At 38.4% G+C, this 21,645-nt stretch overlaps 2 protein-coding genes across 3 annotated transcripts; both read right to left on the bottom strand.

The window, feature by feature from the left end:
* Positions 1–9,125: 9,125 nt before the first annotated feature.
* Positions 9,126–16,628, bottom strand: LOC103701651 (hydroxyproline O-arabinosyltransferase NOD3-like). 2 transcript variants are annotated; one of them, XM_008783798.6, is made up of 10 exons: positions 16,408–16,628; positions 16,171–16,316; positions 15,303–15,737; positions 14,179–14,246; positions 13,881–14,082; positions 13,578–13,675; positions 13,414–13,483; positions 13,223–13,294; positions 12,909–13,022; positions 9,126–9,935 (listed from the first exon to the last, which is right to left on the bottom strand). In XM_008783798.6, the coding sequence occupies exons 3-10, from the start codon at positions 15,714–15,716 to the stop codon at positions 9,870–9,872; spliced, it is 1,104 nt and encodes a 367-aa protein (XP_008782020.3). In that variant the 5' UTR covers positions 15,717–15,737; positions 16,171–16,316; positions 16,408–16,628; the 3' UTR covers positions 9,126–9,869. The 2 variants fall into 2 exon arrangements, with proteins under 2 accessions (XP_008782020.3, XP_088570062.2); XM_088713936.2 differs by lacking the exons at positions 16,171–16,316; positions 16,408–16,628 and adding an exon at positions 15,979–16,151.
* A 3,333-nt stretch (positions 16,629–19,961) lies between these two features.
* On the bottom strand, positions 19,962–20,475 carry LOC148699632 (uncharacterized). The gene is made up of 2 exons (XM_088713182.2): positions 20,169–20,475; positions 19,962–20,086 (listed from the first exon to the last, which is right to left on the bottom strand). The coding sequence occupies exons 1-2, from the start codon at positions 20,473–20,475 to the stop codon at positions 19,962–19,964; spliced, it is 432 nt and encodes a 143-aa protein (XP_088569308.2).
* Between the last annotated feature and the right edge of the window lie 1,170 nt (positions 20,476–21,645).

Raw genomic sequence — 21,645 nt, 5'->3', positions numbered from 1 at the left:
TCTAGTTTGATTATCACTGTCCTACTAATGGACAGTAATTTGGTTGGGCCATATCATAATTGCTAGAATAACAGATTTAGTTGACCTGTCACTTGATGACAGCGATGTTATGAGTAAATCTGGGACATTCGTTGTCTACTTATTCTGGGGACATTGCTTTTACTGTTATTAACATGCAGTGTTGTTGCAGTTACAAGGCTATTCCAACATTTAATTCTGAACACCAATCTGAATTTCATCATGATATGGACCCATTGAGTTTATTGATCTATTTGTGACCGGTTATTCGATAATTTTGTCAATGACTAAGATCATGCAATTATTCTAGCATCTTTTCTCAGATTTCTGGCCAGTTATTCACAAATTATTGCTTTTAATGTATTCTCAAAAATATAGTTAGATATTCATTTAAGTGATTTCAATTCCTTCAAAAGCGCTTTAATCTTTTTAAAGAAATAATTTGTTTTGATTGATGTGGTGGCTTAAAATATAACATGTATAAAACCACTCAAATGTGGCAATTTTCTTGTTCTCATAATCTGACAGTTGCAAGTTGATGCCCATGATTATTAATAATGTCTAAAAGATTATCATGCATTGACTCAATTTTTATCGAACTCAATAAACTTATGAAATACAGTTGGGTCCATCATATGTTTTAAACCTGTTTTGAAGTTCATTTACATTTTGCATTTTATGATTTAATGCTAGCTCTTCTATGATTAATTATGTGTGCCATTCACACTGAAGACATGCTTGTGAATGCTAGTTTTGTGACATGCTTAGTGATGTCAACTATGTAAACACTATTTGCATTTACTGTTAATCTCAAGTCATTAGATAATTTCCAAGTTCGTTCTAAATCTAATGAAGCTGATACTATACCTAGTGTATCCGATGCTATTCTAGTAGTTAACACATGCATCGTTTTCACTATCTAATGGTAATAAAAATGCCCGAACAGTTCTATAAATATGATTTGACACAAAGAAATAGAGGACGGTTGGAGTGTCTTACCCTCATGGTTGGTAAGGTGATATGCGAAAAATGTTTTATGTAAAGACGTTGAACAACACAATCAACACACGTCAATTTCTGATTGCGAAAAATGTGTTCCATGTTTTTTCTTGTCCAAGTGTTCGGAAGTAGTCAGTCCCAAATTAATAAAAGCTGAGGAATCTGGGTGACATGTCAGCATGCCCAACAAAAGGAGATGTGGTTAAACCTGTTAACATGACAATAGCCAGTGTTGGAGTAGTCATGCCATTGCTGTTGATGCCAAGCAAGATGTAGTCATACTTTTAGAATGAGTCTAGTGATCCATATAGAGAATTCTGAAGAGTTGGGCAAAGAAATAGAATTGCGTGTTATTTTGACTTGGGATTAGTATCATCTCTATATGACCAGCTATCATTTTAGTTTTAAGTGACAGGTGAAAAAAGCTTACGGGATCGGTTTGTAAGGGTTCTACTTAAGGTAGATTGTACGTGATCATGTGTGGGTAGAGCTAAACATGAGCTATGTGATGGAAAAAGAGAGAACCTTAAGAGTATTATGCAGAAGATTTGTTTCTGCATCTTTCCCCATCATATATGCAAACATCTAGATAAGCATGATATTAGCTTAGGTTCTGTAAATTGTTTTCTGCACCGGGTTATTTAGACTGCCAACTTGAATGAAACAGAGGCTAATAATTCATAAGTGAACCTCTTGTACTCAAGATCTTGGGGGTGAAAAGCTTGCCCTTGATGTATGTTTTATTTCTTGAATAAAACATGTTGTCAGAAAGATATCATGATAAGCTAACTTTGTCTTTTTGTACCAAAAAATAAGCTGACTTTGTCTTTGCTTGAAGTTGGAAATGGGGTTATATAACCGATAAAAGAAAGGCCTATGCTGGCAATATCCATGTTCCAAACATCAAGAAATGCTCTCATAAAGTTTAACCATGAACTATAGATAGCTTAGTGAAGTTCCAGTTTGGGAAAGATATCTAGATGTGATGATTACAAGTTACTTTTTCTTAATTTAACACATTGTATGTTGAGTTTTAATATGAACAGTTCTACAGAGAATCATTTAGAACTTACAGATAGACCTAGAATTTGGTTGTAGAACCTTATTTTTTTAAGGGTTTTTTGCATACATACTCTCCTAAATATTGGAATTTACGTGAATACACTTTCCAAATTGATATTTGCATGTATACCCTCATCGAATATTTATTTTGTATGTATACCCGTGCTATCTAACGCCGTTAAGAAGTTAACGGTTTAAAATTAAAATGATAAAAATGCCATCAATAGGTAAACATGCAAAAGAAAATGTTTATAAGGATATACATAAAAATAATAATTTTGGAAGGTATTCATGCAATTTCATATATTTAGGATGGTATACAAGCAAAATTTTTTTAGATTTTTGCATAAATATATTTCTAAATGTTAAAATTTGCACAAATGCCATCCAAATTGATATTTACCTGCCCCCATAAAACAGTATTTTTGTATAAATACTTTTGATATAACGATTCAGCTAACGTAATTAGCCAAAATTATATTTATTAAATTAAAAATTAATTAAAATTATGTAAGTATTTTTTTTATTTCTAAAGTGGAAATAGGTTAACAGATCTTACTGAAAATTAAAATAGGTTGAAATAGAAAAAATAAAATTAGATTTGTTTTTGATGTAAACCCTCATAAATATGTAAAATTACATGAATATTCTCACAAAGTATTATTTGCATATATACTCTTATCAAATATATTTTTTTGCACATCTACCGATTAAGGATATTTCAGTCATTTTTAATTTTAAACTGCTAATTTCTTAACGGCGTTAGATAAGATGGGCACATATGTAAGAAAAAAGAAAAATAGAGGGTATACATGCAAAACGAGTATTTTATTACGGTATACATGCAAATATCAATTTTGGAAGGGTATTCATGCAAATTTCAATATTTAGAAGGATACGTGCGCAAAAAACTCTTTTTTTAAAATAAAAGTAAGAAATGGAAGGTCTGAGTAAAATTAGCCGGAGGTAACTGAGCCAAAACAAATTTATATTTTCACAATTTCTACGCCATCTATGTTTTATTTAGGAATTTTAAGTGTTTTTACGTATTCTTGAGTAATTAGGAATGGAAATTGATTTTGAATGAGACTCAGATGACTGACATATCGTATTGTGCATTATATGACTGTGATTACTTTGTTGCTGTGCAGAAAACTGATGGAATGTCTAATACATGTTTGTAAAGATTGCGTTTGTATGTGATCAACATAAAAAGATTGTGCTTGTATTTTTGAAATCTTATAAATATTAACTGGTTTCAGTTTTGTGAACCTCGATAACATCTTTCGTGGTATTGGTGATTGGGAAACTTTGCAAATAGTTTTTGGTTATAGTTCAACAGAGAAAGGGACGGAAACTATAAAGAGTTTCTGGTCTGATATAATATGTTTAGCCATCTTCAGGCTTGTATATTAGATACTTTTTTTTTGAACCAATGAATTGGGGGACTTCAGTTCTTGAAAAGGTTATTCACTTAGAACTAGGGACATCACAGTTGTCTTTTGAAATATTTTGTGATGGATTCCTCAGATATAAGTTTTTAAGGATATTCCTTAGGAATCAAATCACCAAAGCAATTGCTATATTGTCAAGAAGATTGTAGTGTTCTTAAACCTACATAGTATCGGATTTGCTCTTAGAGATATTGCATAGCAGGGAGAGTTTGGGAAAAAAAGAACTTACTGTTGGTGAGGGGCCTGCTTTTCTTTCTTTAAGCTTTGAGAAGAGGGTCTAGGTTGCAGAATTTAATGGATTATCTTGGTGAGTTAGGACCCTATTCATTTGACATTTGCGATTGTTGAAATCTTGCTTAAAACAAATCTATTCAGCTGCAATTGAAGAGATGAATGGCTTGTCTAAGGAGGTAACTGATTTGGATTATGTGCCTGAGAATTAGGGATATTGTCATTTTCCTTTTTCTGCTTGTTCAGACATTGTTTCAATTGTTGAATGTCTTTTATGCCTAAATTTCACCTATTGAGGGAAAAATAAGAAACAAATACAAAGTATCTTTTGGTAAAAGTGCACTTAGAATACAGAGATATCATGTCGTTTCTTTTGAAGTGTTGTCATTTGGTAGCATTACTCATATATGTTCTTATCAATTTGATAGAAGGCATACTAGAAAAACATGAACAGTATTGGGAGTGAAAGAAAGAAATAAATTAAAAAAAGAGAGAATGGTGTGGCAAAGCAGAAGTAGAATTACTTAAGATACATACTCTATAGCTGTTTTCTTGCACATTATCAGTCATTTCTACCCCTGCACTGTTGTTGTAGCTCATCTACCACTTTGAACTCTCTTTGTTGAAATATTTGTGGAAGAAGAGGAAAACAAGAGGAAAAGAGAGAGAGAAAAGTGATTTTATTTTTCTGTTTTTTTATATTCGGAACATCTCAGAGGTTATATATACTCGTGTACAGACTTTATACATGAAAAATAATATAAGTTGATATAAGATCTCACTAATAATGAAAAATATTATACGTGATATAGATTATCATGTGATTCCTAAAATCATTCTAACAAGATTATGCTAACAAAGAAAACTAATATAGGTTGACATAGAATTATGCTGATAAAGAAAAATATTATGAGTGATGCATGTTGTTACTTGGTCCCTAAAATTATTCTAATATGTTTTTTTAGTCTTAGAGTCTTATTATTTTTGTTATCGCTGTTGCTCTTTGTGCGATGGTTGTGTTAGTTATCTTGAAATCCAAAGAAGAATATTTGGTATTTTTGTGTAACATAATTTCTAAGAAAATAGACTATATTTTATGGATTGTTTAGATTTCAGTGCTGCATGGAACTGCTGAGGGGCATTATTTTGTTCATAGGTTTCCTGCCTGCTTTTCTATCTCGGTTCCAATTATGTAGGATGTGATGATGTCTGTAATTTCCTTGGATGTCTTTGGTATTTAGCTACCTGTTTAAAGTTGTCTAGTTCTTCTAGATTTTAGGATTACTACTAGTTTAGTATAGCCTGAATGTGCTAGACCTAGGAGTCTCAGGATTCCTGCTGTTATATTAGATGAGAGTATCCTTCGCTATTATCTTCTGGAATCAATTGTTTCTTTTTTATAACTTGGTTTACTATTAATGAGGGTTTGGTAGGTTTTGAGCAATATTCCTACTTCTAATCAAACAAAAAGGTGGCCTACACCCTTCGCAGCTTGTGTTTCGTGGGTCAACGTGGGTGATCTACATTTCAACCTGCTGTGTAACATGTTTTTTTTTTTTCTTTTTCTTATATGCAGTTTGTGTCTAGAAGATGTTGCAGTTTTCTCAATATAATTCTAGGCTTGTTTCTTTCCTCAAACGTGCCTCTCCTTTTTCTCTTGGAACATTTATCTGCTTGCATTATTTCATGAAAAGCCGACCGTTTAGGGTTCTTGTGAGGATGCAGCTGTTTTTTTTTTTTTTTTGTTCTCTCTTTTTGGCATTCCCGTGAAAATTTTTTCTGTTTGATTTAAATGACCTTTTGCATTGCCATGAGCACAATGTTTATGTGGAGGAAAAATTAATCCTACCACCAAAAAAATTATGTGTTTAATGTAGTGCTTTGAAAGTGATACGTTAATGCGATGAAATGGAAGGAAAAAAACTGGTCCTGTTCTATCTTTTGAAATGTCTGGGTTCCAGGCCTACTGATATGAAACAAGTAGGTCTGTGCAAGAATACGTGACCCCTGATCGCCTCATCATGATTTTGTTTGTTCTTTTCTATCTTGATGTCGTATAGTCTTTTGGATTTAGCATTTAGTGGACCTGTTTATAGGAATGATGATGCTATCTTATTTGCGTGGTGGTGGGTTCTATCTCATGATCATTAATTAGAAACTTTGGCAACTTAATACGACGTTCCTTTAAATTAATAATATGTCCTCAGGCAACCCACAGTTTCTGTTATACTGAACTTTGGTCCCCTCTGTCTTTAATTCCTTCCCTACTCTTTTCTTTTCCTTTTCTTTCATCTCTCTGCGCGTTTCATTGTATTGATGAGAAGCGTGGCCGGGCGTCCACTATTTTGCTCAAAAATAATAATATACAAAAAAAGCAGCTGCCAAAGAAAATTTAGCAGCAAACAGCCAGGTTGTGTGTAGAAGATTTTTTTTTCCTGTTGCTTTCATCTCTAATGCTGATCTAAACATATCCGATCTCTTGTTTGATAGGTGTAAGCATCCGTTGGTTCCTTACTGTTGTTGTCTTCCATCCTCTAGTCATTGTCAGCCATTTCAGTGAGATCATATTGAGCAATCTTGGAGGTTTCATCTTCACTAAAAGGTGCTTCCATCCACTGTTAGAGCATTCGTGGACATCATTTTCATGATTTGCATTGATGGAGCGATGGGGGCATAGGAAAGGTGCTTCCATCCACTGTTAGAAAATGTGAAAAATTATGAGTGGGTATTTTAGCCAATCCACGAGAGTGGTCGGAAGGGCTAAGGAGGCATCAGGCTATGAGGGTCTTAGTAGCATGTCGTAGCACAAAACAAAGCGTCTCAGTAGCATATCTTGGGCGGTTTTTTTTTTTTTTCTGTGGGGGCTTCGTCCCTAAGTTCAATTTATTTGCTACGTGTTATTCTAGTGCTCTGAACAGCAGAATAGGCTAAGAAGTGGCATGGTGAAAGAGGAACAGCACAAACAAATGACTAGTAACTGCACAAAAAATGAAGCCGGCAAACTCTTTTGGACCTCTAAATGCTAACAAATTTGTACGACTATTTTGAGAAGGTATTAGATAATTATCGAACTTTTATTTTTGCGTGTGTACGTGTGTGTGTGAGAGAGAGAGAGAGAGAGGGAGGGAGGGAGGGAGAGGGAACCTATCGCACCCTAATTTTTTTTTTTTCTGGGAGACAGAGAAACCTGAGATAGAAGACGAAGAAAAGAAACTCTGAATGTGTCTGCCAAAACTATACATTAAGATCTGGAGGTAAACTGCTAGTTCTGATTATCATCCTCTGTGTGGAATAGGCTTCCTCGGCTTCCCTGAAGACATAGCAGTATGAAGAAAAGTTTTGCTATAGCTGAATCTGTTAAGAGTTTTAATTAAAAAAAATTAAATTTTCATATCTCCTAAAGATTAGTTATTTTAAATGTTAAAAAAAAAAAATTGTTAGACGTCATGTAGGAGGCAAATCACGTTAACAAGTTATTTTTAATCTTCCGAAGATTATTCTTTTATAATATTTCTATAAAATAAAAGTATAATAATTTTTAGATAAAATATTTTCAACAGAAACGCCCTTCAAGAATGATTCTATCCGAATGTGAGTTTTGGAGTGTAGCTCTCAGTCTATACCAAGCGGGAATTGCAGCAGACAACAGAAGCTGTACACGGTGGCCTGCCTACCAAACTTGGGCTGCTGCTTGGAGCAGGATGGGCCCCAAGATGTTGGGCCCACATTGGGTCCAATCGTTGCCATAAAAAGCTTGGATACACGGCCTAGTTATGCAAGTCAGAAACCTAAGTAGTTTTGTTATTTCAAAATGACAAGGTGCAAGTTTAGATCGTTGAGGATCCCAGATTATGAGATCAGAAGGTCTTGCATTCGATCGACCCCAGTTCAGTCCAAATCTAAGATAATTATAAGAAATTAAAAGGAAAGCAAAAATAACAAGGGGTTGTTTGCTTGCCTATAGCCAGCAGTACCCAGAGACCAACACTCCTCTTATGGCATCCCCTCCCATCTTTCCCACCCAAGTTAGGCTGGGTTCTCACCCCTCCATCTTTCATGCATGCGTGCTCGCCATCCAATAGCAGAAGGCTCGACCTGATGCTAAAAGTACTCACCTTAGCCATCATGACTCGAAGCCACTGCCTATTGAGTCACTGCCCTCTCTTTTGCCTCAACCCTACCTGTCTCCTTTATACTTGGTAGGGAGCTTTGCCATCAGCGAAGCTTCCAAGATAGAAACTTTGTCTCTCCTCCCACATTACTTTCTTGATGCTCCCTGACTCGATCACGAGCCTCAAGGACGAACCGATCTCCTAGTGGCACTATAGAGAGAAGATGATGTTGAGATTCATTACCAAGTTCTAATCTTATTATGATTCTTGTTTAGTTAGGTCATTAATTTTAACGACTACAAAATGCTATTCTTAGTTTTTTTTCGACAAGAATTTTTATCTTTTAGTAGTGATAAATCCTATCCTTATTCTTTAGTAGTGATAAGTCTTATCCTTATCATTTAGTGGTAATAAGTCCGATAAGTCTTATCCTTTAGTGGGTGTTGAATTTGAGTAGAAAATAAACATCCTATACATGAGAAAAAAAAGAGTGACTTGAGATAAGAAGTATCGCGAGAAATTTTTCTCTCTCCTAATTATTTTTCTTATGAGGATATTTTGGAAAAGCCGGTGGGGAGTCCAAGGATGGCTGAGATGATGGATGAAATCACCTTAAAAGGAATTGAAGGAATCTGGTCTCATCGGGAATGCGAGCTGTGGAAAAATTTCTAACCGGTTCTCACTTGAACCTCTACCATTCATGCATAGGTAGGTTCTCATATATACTGCAAACCGTTTGGGGTATCCATATGGACCATGGAGTGTGTAGAAAGAACTGCCACATATCCCTTAATATACTCACTTTTTCACAGGTTCGTAAGTTCAAACTTTATACAAAGACTGCAAAGACCCTGTCAATTAGGGTCCTTAGATAATCATGTTGAAGTTCCTAAATAGACTTCCTAAATATTTGGAAATGCGACCGTGACAACGAACCTGTTGCACCAGAGAATTCCTCTGGTTCATCTTCTCGCACCATGAGTGTGCTCCAGGAGAGGTATGCTATGGCACAAAGGTGCGCACAGGGCATGTCGCTGCGAAGATGAAGGCTGCCCGGTGGAGCCGAATCTATAATAAAAGTCATAGGATGATAAGCATTTTCATGGAGCACGGCATCATCACCTAACAATTGTCGAGGACTGTTTAGTTTAGACCTTGAAATGGCTGGCCTCATGAATGTTGCACACTGATCATGATAGATTAGTATCTGTGCTGCATACCCATTTACCCAAGGATGAGTTGGTCTGTCTTTATTGGAGCAATGCAATGAAATCCATTCCATGGACAGTGGCATATAGAGTCTGATACCAATATACAAATGAGGTATACATTGCATTCCTTCATCAAGAATTTCGAGGATGAAGGGAATGCCACTAGAACATCAAAGGGAACATATAGTTGTCTAGAATGCCATCACAACCTTAACATGAGTTTGGTAATCAGCCTTTTGGAGTTGCTGAAAAGCCCTTTGCTGCGTTTAACTCCCTATGGGTGAGAATGGAGGGCACTCAGCCCCTTGTCTCCCAAACCAAAGCTTTCCAGATAACAAACATCATTTGGGGAAGGATATCACATGCACTGTAGTTTCAAGCATCCAAACACATGCGGAAGTATGCAGAGAAGATTATCCCAGCCTCAGGTTTCAAGCTTCAAAATGCTGATCTTTGAATTGCAAAAGATGTTAAGAGTGAAACTCCACTGTGTACCAAGTGCAGCATCTCTACCAACAATGACAAGATTCTACTTTACAAAACTCCGTTGAAGAATACTCACTAACGAAATCTAAAAACGCACAGGCAATCAATGGTAGCCTCAATATGATAGGAGAGTTCCTTATTTTGAAACTCATCAAATACGTCAGGTTTTGGTTTTCATCTTCTATAAACAAAGCATTTAACCTGTGATCTGTATGTATTCTCTTCCGAGGATTCTGTGTTTGATGGAAATTGTCCAAACTACTAATTCCTTAAACTGCGCCTCTCTCAGAATATCACTATCTTCCACTGTCCCACCCAGGAGTGTTCGCAGTAGCCTCGTTCACCATCCTTACGAGCGTAACCTGCACAAATGAAATCGTCAAATGTATGAATAGAGCCGGTATTCAGATGAGGTACATTTAGTATCTTGATTAGCCAAAGGACAAAGCTATTTTCTGGACATGCATTTCTCTGCACGAGCAACTGCCATGCACCTTGCCCTGCGAAGCCACCCAGTCCACCCATGCATGGTGTCACAACCAGGCTTTGGTGCAGCACCATTCATTGGCTAGTAGGGTGTGCTTGAAAGGCAAAGGAATGGCAAATTCAGGGTCACATATAAATGCTAATGCTGGCAAAAAAGCATTTTCCTTGGTAAATAGCAAAAGTTGATATGGAACCTCAGAAAGTCACCACTGTTAATCAAATAAGAAAAAAATGATTGAATTTTCTGAAAAGAAAAGCCGCATTAATTAAAACTTTCTTCCGACAACTGCAACAAATCCAATCCTCTCTCTGCAAGAAACTCCCTTATGTGGATGGCCATCCACAAGACAGGCAGTGTAAAACTTTTACAGATTAATTATGTATTCATGCCAACCAGCCTTAGCTGGCTGTAAGGCTGGTTGGCACCCCTCTCCACTTCCAACAGGTCCTGGTTTCAATAGATCTCTCTTAACCATTCCTTTTTCTTGTGTGAAATAGATCTCCTTTTGAGTGAACTATTAAGGGTGTTGGGACCATATAACTAGGGGTGGAAGTCAGGTCGGGTCAGATACGGATCGGGTCAAAAATTAATCAACCCAAATCTGACTTGTTTACTAAATAGGTCAAAATTTCAAATCTGAATCCGACCTGTTTATTAAATAGTTAACCTGACCCGACCCATAAAACCCATTTATTAAACAGGTTAAATGGGTTAAACGGGTTAGACGAGTTTTTAAAAAGGTTAAATTGATTTAAACAGGTTAAATAGTTAAGCGGATTAAGTAGGTTGGGTTAAACATGTCAAAAATAGGTTAAGCAGGTTTCAAACAAGTTAAACAGATTTTAAATAGCGTAAACGGGTCGGGTCATAACCCGACTCAATTATTAAATGGGTCAAAACGGGTTATGGGTCAAAAGTTCAAATTTGAAGCCAACTCATTTAATAAATAGGTTTAGACTGGTTGACCCATTTACGACCTAAACCTGTTTTTCGCCGTATCGGTACCGAACTCCGTACCGGTGCCGAACTCCGTACCGGTGCCGCACTAGTATAGGCGTACCGAGTGTAGGTACGCTACGGTATGCGGTATGCTAGGTATACCGACATTGGCGTACCGATATCGATACCCATCGGTACGGGTACGGTACATCCAGTACCGATCAGTACCGACCGGTACAGCATACCATGCTTGTTTATATCAAACCCAAACCTGCTTAAAGCGGGTCATTCGTGGATCAGATTGACGGGTCGTGTCATAAATTGTCACCTCTACATATAACCAGCCAGTCACATATCTACTCCCTCTTTTTCTACCAGACCTTCCTTGCTTGTAAATTTAGGATTCATAATCCAAGACATCCCAACTCTACTGAAGGAAAAATAGGCCATCCCTTCTTTTTTCTTTTATTTTATTTTCATTTCTTTGTTCCTTATTTTCTTCTTTGCTTTCCATAAAAATTATTTCTGCATACATATCACTCACTAGACACTTACTTCGCTTTATTTTATTTTATTATTATTTTATTTTTTTTTGAGAGCTATCTCGCTAGTCGAACACTTGCTCCCAATACCATGTAAAAAAGTAGATAAATAGAAAAATAACATGTGACTATGAAACAATTAGATTCACCAATCTTAATAAACAGACTTTCTCCATCAGGATGAAGAAAAATATGAAATCAGGGCTTAAGCACAAATTAAACCAAGTCTTTGGCTCCATATGCTCCATGGCAGCAGATGATAAAGAGATGAGAACACGAAGGAGGAGAAGATAAGTACCACAACAATCTATTTCCATTTAGTCAAGCACGAAACTATAATGCACCCAAACTCCCCTTATTATAAAAGGGTTGGCTTCTGTAAGTCACCTAGCTATGGTCATTTGAGGCTCTACATATATAAAGAAAGCAAACAAATAAACATCATCAAAAGATCTGCAATGTCTTTGACTAATGTCCTCCATATCTTTCGTATCACCTTGAATAATTTTATCCAAATCTTTAAAAATGTGGATAAAGAAAAGTAAATAAATCTAAGTGAACTTTTATTTCTCCACCTGCTATTAATCACGTAGCTTGTCTTGTTCATTTGCTTATTTATGGCCACCTTTTAAATCCCTTGAGGCCCTTTTTATTGGTTTGAACTTTTAAGCCATGTCCACAGCTACTGATGAAAGTTTGCATCATTTTGCAATCACATTCTGAATAGAATCATCGCACTGCTTCCACATTTCAGTTATCAAATAATTCATTTCTAATTAGTTCCTAATTCAGGTTTAAATAAAATTGGATCTATTAACAGTACTTTCATCCATCCTATTATGTGGATGGTTACATAAGATGTATTGCCTATGTTCTCTTCCCAAATGTAATACTGATGCACAAGAGTACATATAATTCTGCAGTCTCTGTTTGCAATTCAGGGAAAAGTTGGCAATTACATGTAGCATCAGAGTTGGTTTTGTACGTAGCTTTCTACATAAGTCATACCAAAACATTCCATGTGGACAATGAAGAAAGTATTGTCAAGACTATTTTCATGAGGTTCGCATTCAAAGAGTATCCAGAAAGGTAAAAGGTGCAAAATTCAGCAAAACACGAGTGAGAAGACAGAAGTCTAATGCACGTAAAAAAGAACAAAGTTTGACAGGATAAATGAAGGAATACAAAGAAACAAAATGGAAATTTTAAAAGAACAAATCACGGGGAATTTCATGCTTGTTATGCACAGTATTCAGTAGGAAATGCTACAGTTAGGATGGAAAAACTTTCTTTTAAAAAAACAAAAAGTTTAAAACGTTCAAGGTTTTCCTAGTTATTTTAAAGGAAGTTGGATGTTACAAACATACCACACTTTCAGGAACTCCTGGAGGGGGTAAGGAAAGGTTTCTTGGTGGTGGGCCATGAAGATATGATCTTTTGTCAAATCGCCATTCCCCAATCTTTCCATAAGTTAGTTGACCCTGAGTTAAAATAAATCAAGTAAGCAGACCCATCCATACAAGTTCATGAACACATACCAATGCAAAAGCTGGTATTACCATTAAAAAATTATGAAAATACATTAATGAAAATAAATTCAATGATTCTAGATGTAAGCAGGAAATATTACTATAACACTACCACAAAAAAGCACTTGCATACAGATGAAGGATGTGGTTACCTTTAATGAATAGTCACATCCATAGGTATAGTGGATGATATATGTCTTTCCCACCTTTAAGTCCCAAGGAGGCTGTACTCAAACATTTTCAGAAGACATCAAGCAGAATTTTTTGGAGCAATAACAGGAATATCTGAATCCCATGAAGAATTAGCTTAAAGTAACCAACTAAAATAAGCAATACCAAATACCTGTATCATAAAATCTTTAAAAAGAATATGTTGCACTCCGTGCAATGCACTGGCAATAGCATATGCATACCTGTGGTAGCAGCAAAAACTAATAAGCAACACCCAGGTTCACTTCTAGACTTGAAACAAAATGAGAGCATAGTATGTGAGATATTAATCCTCACATTTCTAACACCCATCCAAAAGCTTTGTCGGTCTCTGGATCGTTTTTCATTTTTATAGAGACATTCATCCAAGTAGGAGCAATTTTCTCCAGCTGAGACTGAAGTGTGTTCAATTTAACAGCATGCAGATTAGCATCAAGCAACACTATTATATCACAACAGAAAAATTGGAAAAACTATGGCCTAATAAGAGTAAATAATTACAGCAAAGAGATTATTAGATATAAGGGAAATAAAATTATCAACCTAGCATGCTTAAACAGCAACAAGCTTCTAGAACCTGGCACAGGTGATTCAATCTACCTTTTGAATAATTACAGGAGAATTGCCAATTGGGTCAACTTTTGTTACTGGACCTTTTTCTTCTGGATAGAACTTCCTTACTATATTTTCATGTTCAGATGGTTTAATGTAGAAGAATGGGAATGCTGCTGGGTATTTGCCATGAGACAAGTTTGGCAGAGGCTTCACAAAGATATGATCTGGTTCAGCCATTAGTATATACCTGCAGTTTTTCTCATTAAGCAACACAAGCTAATCAGGTTATTAGCACAAAAAGAAACAAAAGAAATAATGCAACTTCTGAATGTATGTAACTCACTCTTCCTCAATTTTTGCTTTTTCCAGCCATTGCACAAAGGCCCAAGGCCTGTTCAAGACGATGTAACCCTGGCACCAGCATTTCAGAAACAATGTGAAACATGGTGTCAATAACATATTAAAGAGTGATTAGCATGTTTGGAATTACTTGCAATAAGGACTGATACTTCTTGAGAGAAAGATGTGACTGGCAGTTCTCAATAGAAAATGCTTATCACATAAGCAAAGGCGAAAAGGTTGCTTTTAAGAAAAGCCAGAACATCTGGCTCATGGATTTTGCTTATATAGAGCACCCATTTCTTTTCCATGAGTTTCCCTTGTTTAAGGGAAAGATACATTGAAGATGGAAATGGCTTAGATAAACTTAATATTTAGTAGGCACATCAGGGAACCAACCTAAACCAAAATATGATTCTATGGGCCATCTAAAAGCCCTTAATCTAAATTAGATCACAACAAAGAAACTGGAGTACGATCCAAACATGCTGAAAAAAAGTGCTTCTACATGATGCATTACTCATCAGCAAATAAGTGAAGAAATTATTATCTTCTAAAGCATTTTCATTGACATGCTTTATAGAAAGCCCATTTAAAAAGGCCGAAGCTTCAATTCCATCACCATAACCAAGTCCAATCTAAAAGATTAACTAGGTGTACATACATCATAATCATCTTTTATCGATTAACCATGAATAAAGTCTACACAATCAAAGAAAAGCAACTAAAACAAAGATTAATATCTATTAGCATGATGGCAGTCTTTTACAGCATTATTCATGCTCATTCCGCAATACATTCTTCATAATTTGTTCTCTTAAATGCCTTAACTATTCTTTTCAACAGAACAAATACATAAACAGTTAAGTTTATAGCAAACTGAGCAAGAAAATTGCTGCAAACATCACCATGTCTCTGCCATCTGGTATAATATTTAAGCAGATGATCATACGTCTATGTCGTGCCACTCAAACATGGGATAAATTCAATAAGATTGCTGCAATGGTTAATTTTATTTGCAAGTAAAGTCCTTTTCTATAAGAATGCAATTTAAATGCAAATTCAAGAAACACCACCACTGAAAGAACAGACAAATTCAGGAAACATTATCGAATGGAGAATCCTCACCCGATCCATACCAGCCGGGAGGGGGTCGACAACAAAGGTAGGGATCTCCTTCATCAGATCATCAGCACTCCCAGAATGCAGCACCCTTGTGAACCCTCCCATCTCCGACCCCTCCCTGTCCTTCATCTTCTTGTACCAGTAGTACATTATCCGGCACTGCCACTTGCTGTAAGGCGCATCCGTCGCCGTGAGAGCCACATGGAAGGCCCGCTTCGGTCCCATCGATTTCTTCAACTCATCAGGCATCTGAACAACGGGATCCTGGGACCTCACCTCGATTAACTCTCTCGATGACTCCCTTCTCTGGTTTTGGATTACCGTCGTTACAAGGTTGTAGGTTGCGAGGAAAAACCCCAGGGAAATCAGAACCAAAAATACTGGTGCAGCCTTTGCCATGTTCTTCCTTCCAATCATCCACAGATTCTCACTGCCTCACTGATATTTTCCCCATACGAAACATCAAAACCAACAGCATTAACGACAATTAGGCATCTAGTAGGCGAAAATTTTACATCAATTCTATCTCCAGTATTAAAATTCGATTCAAATTAACGATCAAAAACTACGCTGCGCTATCAAAATCACATGTTTTTTTAACATAAAACGCGTAAAAATCCAAACTTGATGATTTGTTCGTCAAACACTCCCCCCATCAGCAAACCAAATGGAGAAGTACCGGCCTAGAAAGTCAAAGTGATCGAACGGAGAAAAAAGTCGTTTAAAATCGCACAACGTTTCGTCCAAGTAAGCATCTTTTCGCTCACTAATCACAACACTGCCGTTCCGCAAACAAATCAAAAGAAAAAAAAAAGTAAGAAGGCCAGATCAAAAGAGAATGAGAGAGAGAGAGAGAGAGAGAAAGACATACCTGCAAGTCAGAGAGAAGGGTTTGTGGTGGGATCGGAGACGTGGTGGGGGAGGGAATTTGAATAAGAGGAAGGGGGACGCCGGGGACCGCGAGAGAGAAGTGGGAGGAGTGGAAGACCTTTTATTTTTCCATATTTTGTCTTCATTCTATTTTGTTATACACCATAGAGAGGAAACGTACGCGTCGGGCATTAGGAGAAGAAATTAAAAAACGAGAGAGAGAGAGAGAAAGAGTTACAAGAAGAAAAGCCAAGATCGAGGCTTTGGAAATGGACGGAGGACGGAGTCAGCGACGCGGACGCCGAGGGAGGACCGGCGAAGAGCGAATGCACCGCCGTTTGGGGAGAGAGAAGGAGAGGGCGCGGGGCCCGTAGACTGGAGTCGAAAGGAAGGAAGAAATCAGGAACAAAAAGACCGACCGTGTGAAAGACCACACGAAGGAAGGGATATTTCGATCTGGCTGTGGCCTTTTTAAGCAACAAAACGTATAATTTATAGATTTAGGGGGATATAAAATTATGCATCAAAGTGACGACGTGTAAACCGGGGAAGTGAGCTTAATCCATGGCGCGCAAACACAAATCTATGTCTGAGGTGGATCCCTGTAGGTGGTCCAGCTCCCGTTATCGGACTTGACCACGTGGATCTCACCAATTGCAACATGCCACGTTGGGTCGACAAGATTTGGAAATTTCATTGCAGCTGCCTGCACAAATATTCAAAGGACGGTAAAACTGTCCCCTTTTAAGATCTTTTAAGTAAATGCGTCGACTCTCTCGTTACCCCCCGCCGCCTCAAGACCAATGCGACTCCGGGGACATTTAGGCTTTTTGTTCACGAAAGAATTTTTTCTCTAAATTAAAAAAAAAACTAATATTTGGATATATGGTACTGAAAAAAATAATTTTTAAAATTCTATTTGGGAAGGCTTTTGAAGAGCTAAAAAGTACTTTCTGATCCTTCAAAAGTACTTTTGGATGGAAAAGGATATTTGTAGTAATCTTATTTTCATAAAAAATTTATTTTTTGATTTTTTTTGAAAACTATAACCAAATATAAGATATTTTTTTATTTTTTTATTGACCATATTTTTTCTCCTTGTCTTCCTACGAACCACATGAGTCTTTATATATTGCCAGTATTATGCTGACTAGAGGATTTGTATCTTTAATCATGCATATTCGGTTGTTAGCCTGATTTTTGTTTCTCCCTGTCAAATTATGTCAATTTGTTGAATATTCACCAATATGATATATTCATATATATATATATATATATATATATATATATATATATATATATATATATATATATATATATATATATATATATAGACACATGTACCACGTAATAGAAATTCTTCAAATGAGGCATGCAGAACTAGAGTTGAAAAATGAAGCCTTTGAATTTTGCAACTATGACAAAAGAAAATATTTAAGAAATAAATATTTCGTATGCATACAAAACTAGGTGAGAAAGAGAGAAATTTGATGCATGAAAACTACACTCTATATCCCAAACATAGAGTGCATTGGCATTGGCATTTTTCTTCTCCTGCATTGCTCTGTATTCTCTTTTTTTAAAACAAAAAAAGTGCACAACGGGCACAATACCAGTAAAATGCCAATGCTCATCATCTCAATCAACACAGACCAAAATCTCTAAAAATGGTAGATGTTCTCCACCTACATGCAATATGAACTACACTCTATATCCCAAACAAACTTCTCTATGCATATTGAACACAAGGGCACAAATTAGGATGTGGCTTTTCATGATCTAAGCAAAAATATGCAAGTGGCCTTTGCATGCTGAGGGTTTATAAATTTAACATGTAATATATTAGTTAAGACTCAATAAATTTTCCTTCCAATTTTAACTAAGAATTTTAATTACCTCTAAAGTGAAGCCTTTTTTTTTCTTGGTAAAAATAGCATTTCATATAGCTCTTACATGGGTACAGCCTGCCAAGTCAGAAAAAATAAAATGATACAGGGTAGGAGGAAGCTCATCGGCACAAGCCCAGAAAAACTTTCCGGCATGCCGAGCAACATAGGAGGAAACCCAGTCTGCCGCTCTATTTGCCTTCTGATACACATGTGCTGCCTGAAAGGATACCATCTTCCTGGCCAGTTTGCAAGTCTCACGAATCAGTAGGTGTCCATCCTCATATCGATCCACTCTCTGTATCCAATCAATCACTATGGAGGAGTCCCCCTCGAAATGTGCCCTATCGGCACCAAGTATCCTTCTCGCATAAGAGATACCCTCCCACGCTGCCCAAAGCTCTGCCTCAATGACAGTAGAGCCGGGAGTATGCCGACCACCTGCCACAACCAGTCTGCCATAGTGGTCTTTGATCACAAATCCCATACCTCCATATGCTCCATCAGCCAACATGCTGCCATCGAAGTTAACTTTGAGATGGTCAAGGAGTGGGGGCACCCAAGAAAAGAAGGCAAATTTGGGCGCTATAATAGCGGAACAGGTGTCTCAAATTTTCGTAGCCATCTCAGAGGAACTTGACGCAACTGCTGTGGTGATCTCCGCAGCATGACGAAAGGCTCTGTCGACTACTGTCCTCGGAGCCGACACCCTACCTTCGAAGAGGCAGGCATTCCTATCCAACCATATATGGTAGACCAAGTATGCCCTCCTAATCCCCTCCTCGGCTATGCCCAGTCTCCTCATGGACTCTCTCAAATAATTTAGCAGGTCCTCTACTGACTCCAATGCCTGTAGAAGGGGGATCGAGGACCCCTCCCAAATATGTATTGCTCTGGGGCATCTAAGGATGACATGGGTGATGGTCTCCTCAATGTTCGGACATGTCTCACAATATAGGGTAATCTGAACCTCTCACCCTGCTAACATCCTTCTGGTCGATAGACAACCGAGGACCCCTCCCAAATATGTATTGCTCTGGGGCATCTAAGGATGACATGGGTGATGGTCTCCTCAATGTTCGGACATGTCTCATAATATAGGGTAATATGAACCTCTCGCCTTGCTAACATCCTTCTGGTCGATAGACAGCCCTACGCTACCTTCCATATGAAAAGGGTCACCCGCGGGTGTATCCGCATCCTCCAGATCCAACCTCCCTCAATCTGTCGATCCGGCTCCCCCCTAAACAGCGCATGGAGGTCCCTGGTATGCACCCTGGATTGTCCCATTGGCTTTCATACTAATCTGTCAGGCTCCTCCTGGGATGGAATAGGAAGGGCTAAGATCCGCTCTACTAAGTGCTCCCCAAATACCTTCTGGATCAGTCCCTCACTCCAATTGGCCCCCTCAGGAACAAGCAGGTCACAAACCCTCTGTCCAGCTAGCCTAGTTGTATCCACCATCATCGGCAATCGACTAATAGGCAACTCCATCACCCAGTTATCCTCTAGTACATCAACAGACCGCCTATCGCTGACGGCCCATCTGATCGCCGGGACCACCAACGGAGCTCTCGCACAGATCTCCCTCCAAATAGGCGAATAGTGGCATCGTGATCGGATGCTCTCTATCATCGGAATGGCCCCATACTTGGCCTTCAACAGTGAGGCCCATAGACCCTCAGGCTTCAATAGAAATCGGGCTGCAAGTCTTGTTGTAAGGGCCTCCCTCATAGCCACTCATGATGGCACCCCCCATTCACCAATCCTAGTCAGCTGACACAGTACCTCCCAAGCTATTAGGTGATACCTCCTCTGCCATCTCGCCTCCCCCAAATGAAGTTTCTGATGCCGCACAATAGTCTCAAAGGATCCTCCTAATGGTATGGCCAGCCTGTCTCGTCGCTCAAGCTAGCAACAAGCAATCATCCGCAAAGAATAAGTGGGAGATCGGGGTGGCCTCCTGTACTGGCCTGTAAACCTCCAACGTCTGGGAGTCAACTGCCTGTCTGAGTGCTCTGGACAAAGCATCTGCACAAATAATAAAGAGTAGTAGAGATAGGGGGCACCCCAGCGTAGCCCGCCGAGGACTCAAAGAAATGTGAGGGCGTACCGTTCATCAAGATGGCGAAAGATGGAGCCATAACACACCCCAGCACCCATCTGATCCATGTCTCATAAAATCCAAAGTCCTGTAGAGCATGCCTCACGAAATCCCAACACATTCTGTCATAGGCCCTCTCTATGTCAAGCTTTATCCCCATCATACTCTTCCTAATCGGGGCCCTATTGAGATTAAACATGAACTCCTGAGCAATGAGAATATTATCAGAAATACTTTGTCCACCCACAAATACCCCCTGCTCTAGACTGATAAGCTTCGGTAGGATGTCTCTCAATCTGATTACCAGTATCTTCATCGTAGCATTGTACAGTGTGGTGCATAGACTAATTGGACGAAAATGGCACGGCTCCATGGCATCCTATCGTTTCGGGATCAGGGTGACAAAAGTTCTCTTCTAGTCTGCCGACATCACTCCTGAGCTTAAAAACTGCTGAATAGCCTCCGTCACATCCTGCCCGATGAGCCTCCAAAACCTCTTGAAGACTACCAGTGGAAAACCATCCGATCCTGGTGCTTTATCCGCCTTAAGGGACCACACTGCCTCATAAATCTCCCTCTCCAATACTAAACTAGTCAGTGCTGCATTCTCCTCCTCAGACACCACAATCGAAGGCGAGGTAGATCAGGCGCACTCCCACACCCTGTCTGCTCAATCCATCTAGCTCTGAAAAACTACTCCAGTATTGCACTGATCGTATTAGGGTCCTCCGACATCTGACCATCGCTCCCCCTAATAGCTCTGATCCTGTTCCGCTGCCTTCGGATAATCATCGACTGATGAAAAAACTTGGTATTTCGATCCTCCTCTAAAATCTACTGTACCCTCGACTTCTGTCTCCAAAATATCTCCTGCTGTCGTAACAAAGAATCATGCAAAGACAGAAGCATTCTGAGCTCCTCCATCTCTCCTGCCGATAAACCTCCCCTACTGACCTCCTTAGATTGTAACCTGGCAATGGCCTCCTCCACCTCCTCTATCTTTCTAAAGATATTTCCCACCTCTTTCCAGTTCCATCTCTGCAACCACCTCCTAATCAGCTCTAACCTGCAGGACACTCTGTACACAGCATCTTCCCTCACCGGTACATCCCACGCCTCCCGCACCACCTCCCTTCAATCTAACAAATCTGCAACCTTATTAACTTCACAGAAATGTGGATGGCAAACAAAATATTTCAAGTTGCAAAACACTGCCATATATCCAACAAAGTGGGATGATAAGGGATTTTATCCTTATCTCTAGAGTTGATCCATGAGACAAAAGTAGAATTGAAGCAATAGCTTTACCGAGTGCTGCCATAATTCCTCCCATTGTTGCAGCACAAAGCTCCAAGCTTGCATCTTAGCGAGTATAAACCAATATATCAGCTCGTCTTGATGTCTGGATGAGACTTTTACCTTTAAGAATGTTGGTTGCATGCCTGCTTGTGAGGTTATCATTCACATGCAGCCATGCAGGTGAGGC

The sequence above is a fragment of the Phoenix dactylifera genome, chromosome 17, assembly GCF_051530095.1.
Source record: "Phoenix dactylifera cultivar Ajwa chromosome 17, Ajwa_hap1_PhDact_Kaust_v1.1, whole genome shotgun sequence".
Classification (NCBI taxonomy): domain Eukaryota; kingdom Viridiplantae; phylum Streptophyta; class Magnoliopsida; order Arecales; family Arecaceae; genus Phoenix; species Phoenix dactylifera.
Note: the sequence above shows the minus strand (reverse complement) of the source record. Positions and strands in the feature narration are given on the sequence as shown.

Coding starts and splice junctions, on each gene's coding strand:
- LOC103701651 (XM_008783798.6), bottom strand. CDS start 15,716: ATGATTGGAAGGAAGAACATGGCAAAGGCTGCACCAGTATTTTTGGTT. Junction 13,295..13,413: donor TTAAAGATTTTATGATACAG/GTATTTGGTATT, acceptor GTTTGAGTACAG/CCTCCTTGGGACTTAAAGGT. Junction 9,936..12,908: donor CAGGAGTTCCTGAAAGTGTG/GTATGTTTGTAA, acceptor TCATTTGTGCAG/GTTACGCTCGTAAGGATGGT.
- LOC148699632 (XM_088713182.2), bottom strand. CDS start 20,475: ATGAAGATACTGGTAATCAGATTGAGAGACATCCTACCGAAGCTTATC. Junction 20,087..20,168: donor TTTCGCCATCTTGATGAACG/GTACGCCCTCAC, acceptor TTATTTGTGCAG/ATGCTTTGTCCAGAGCACTC.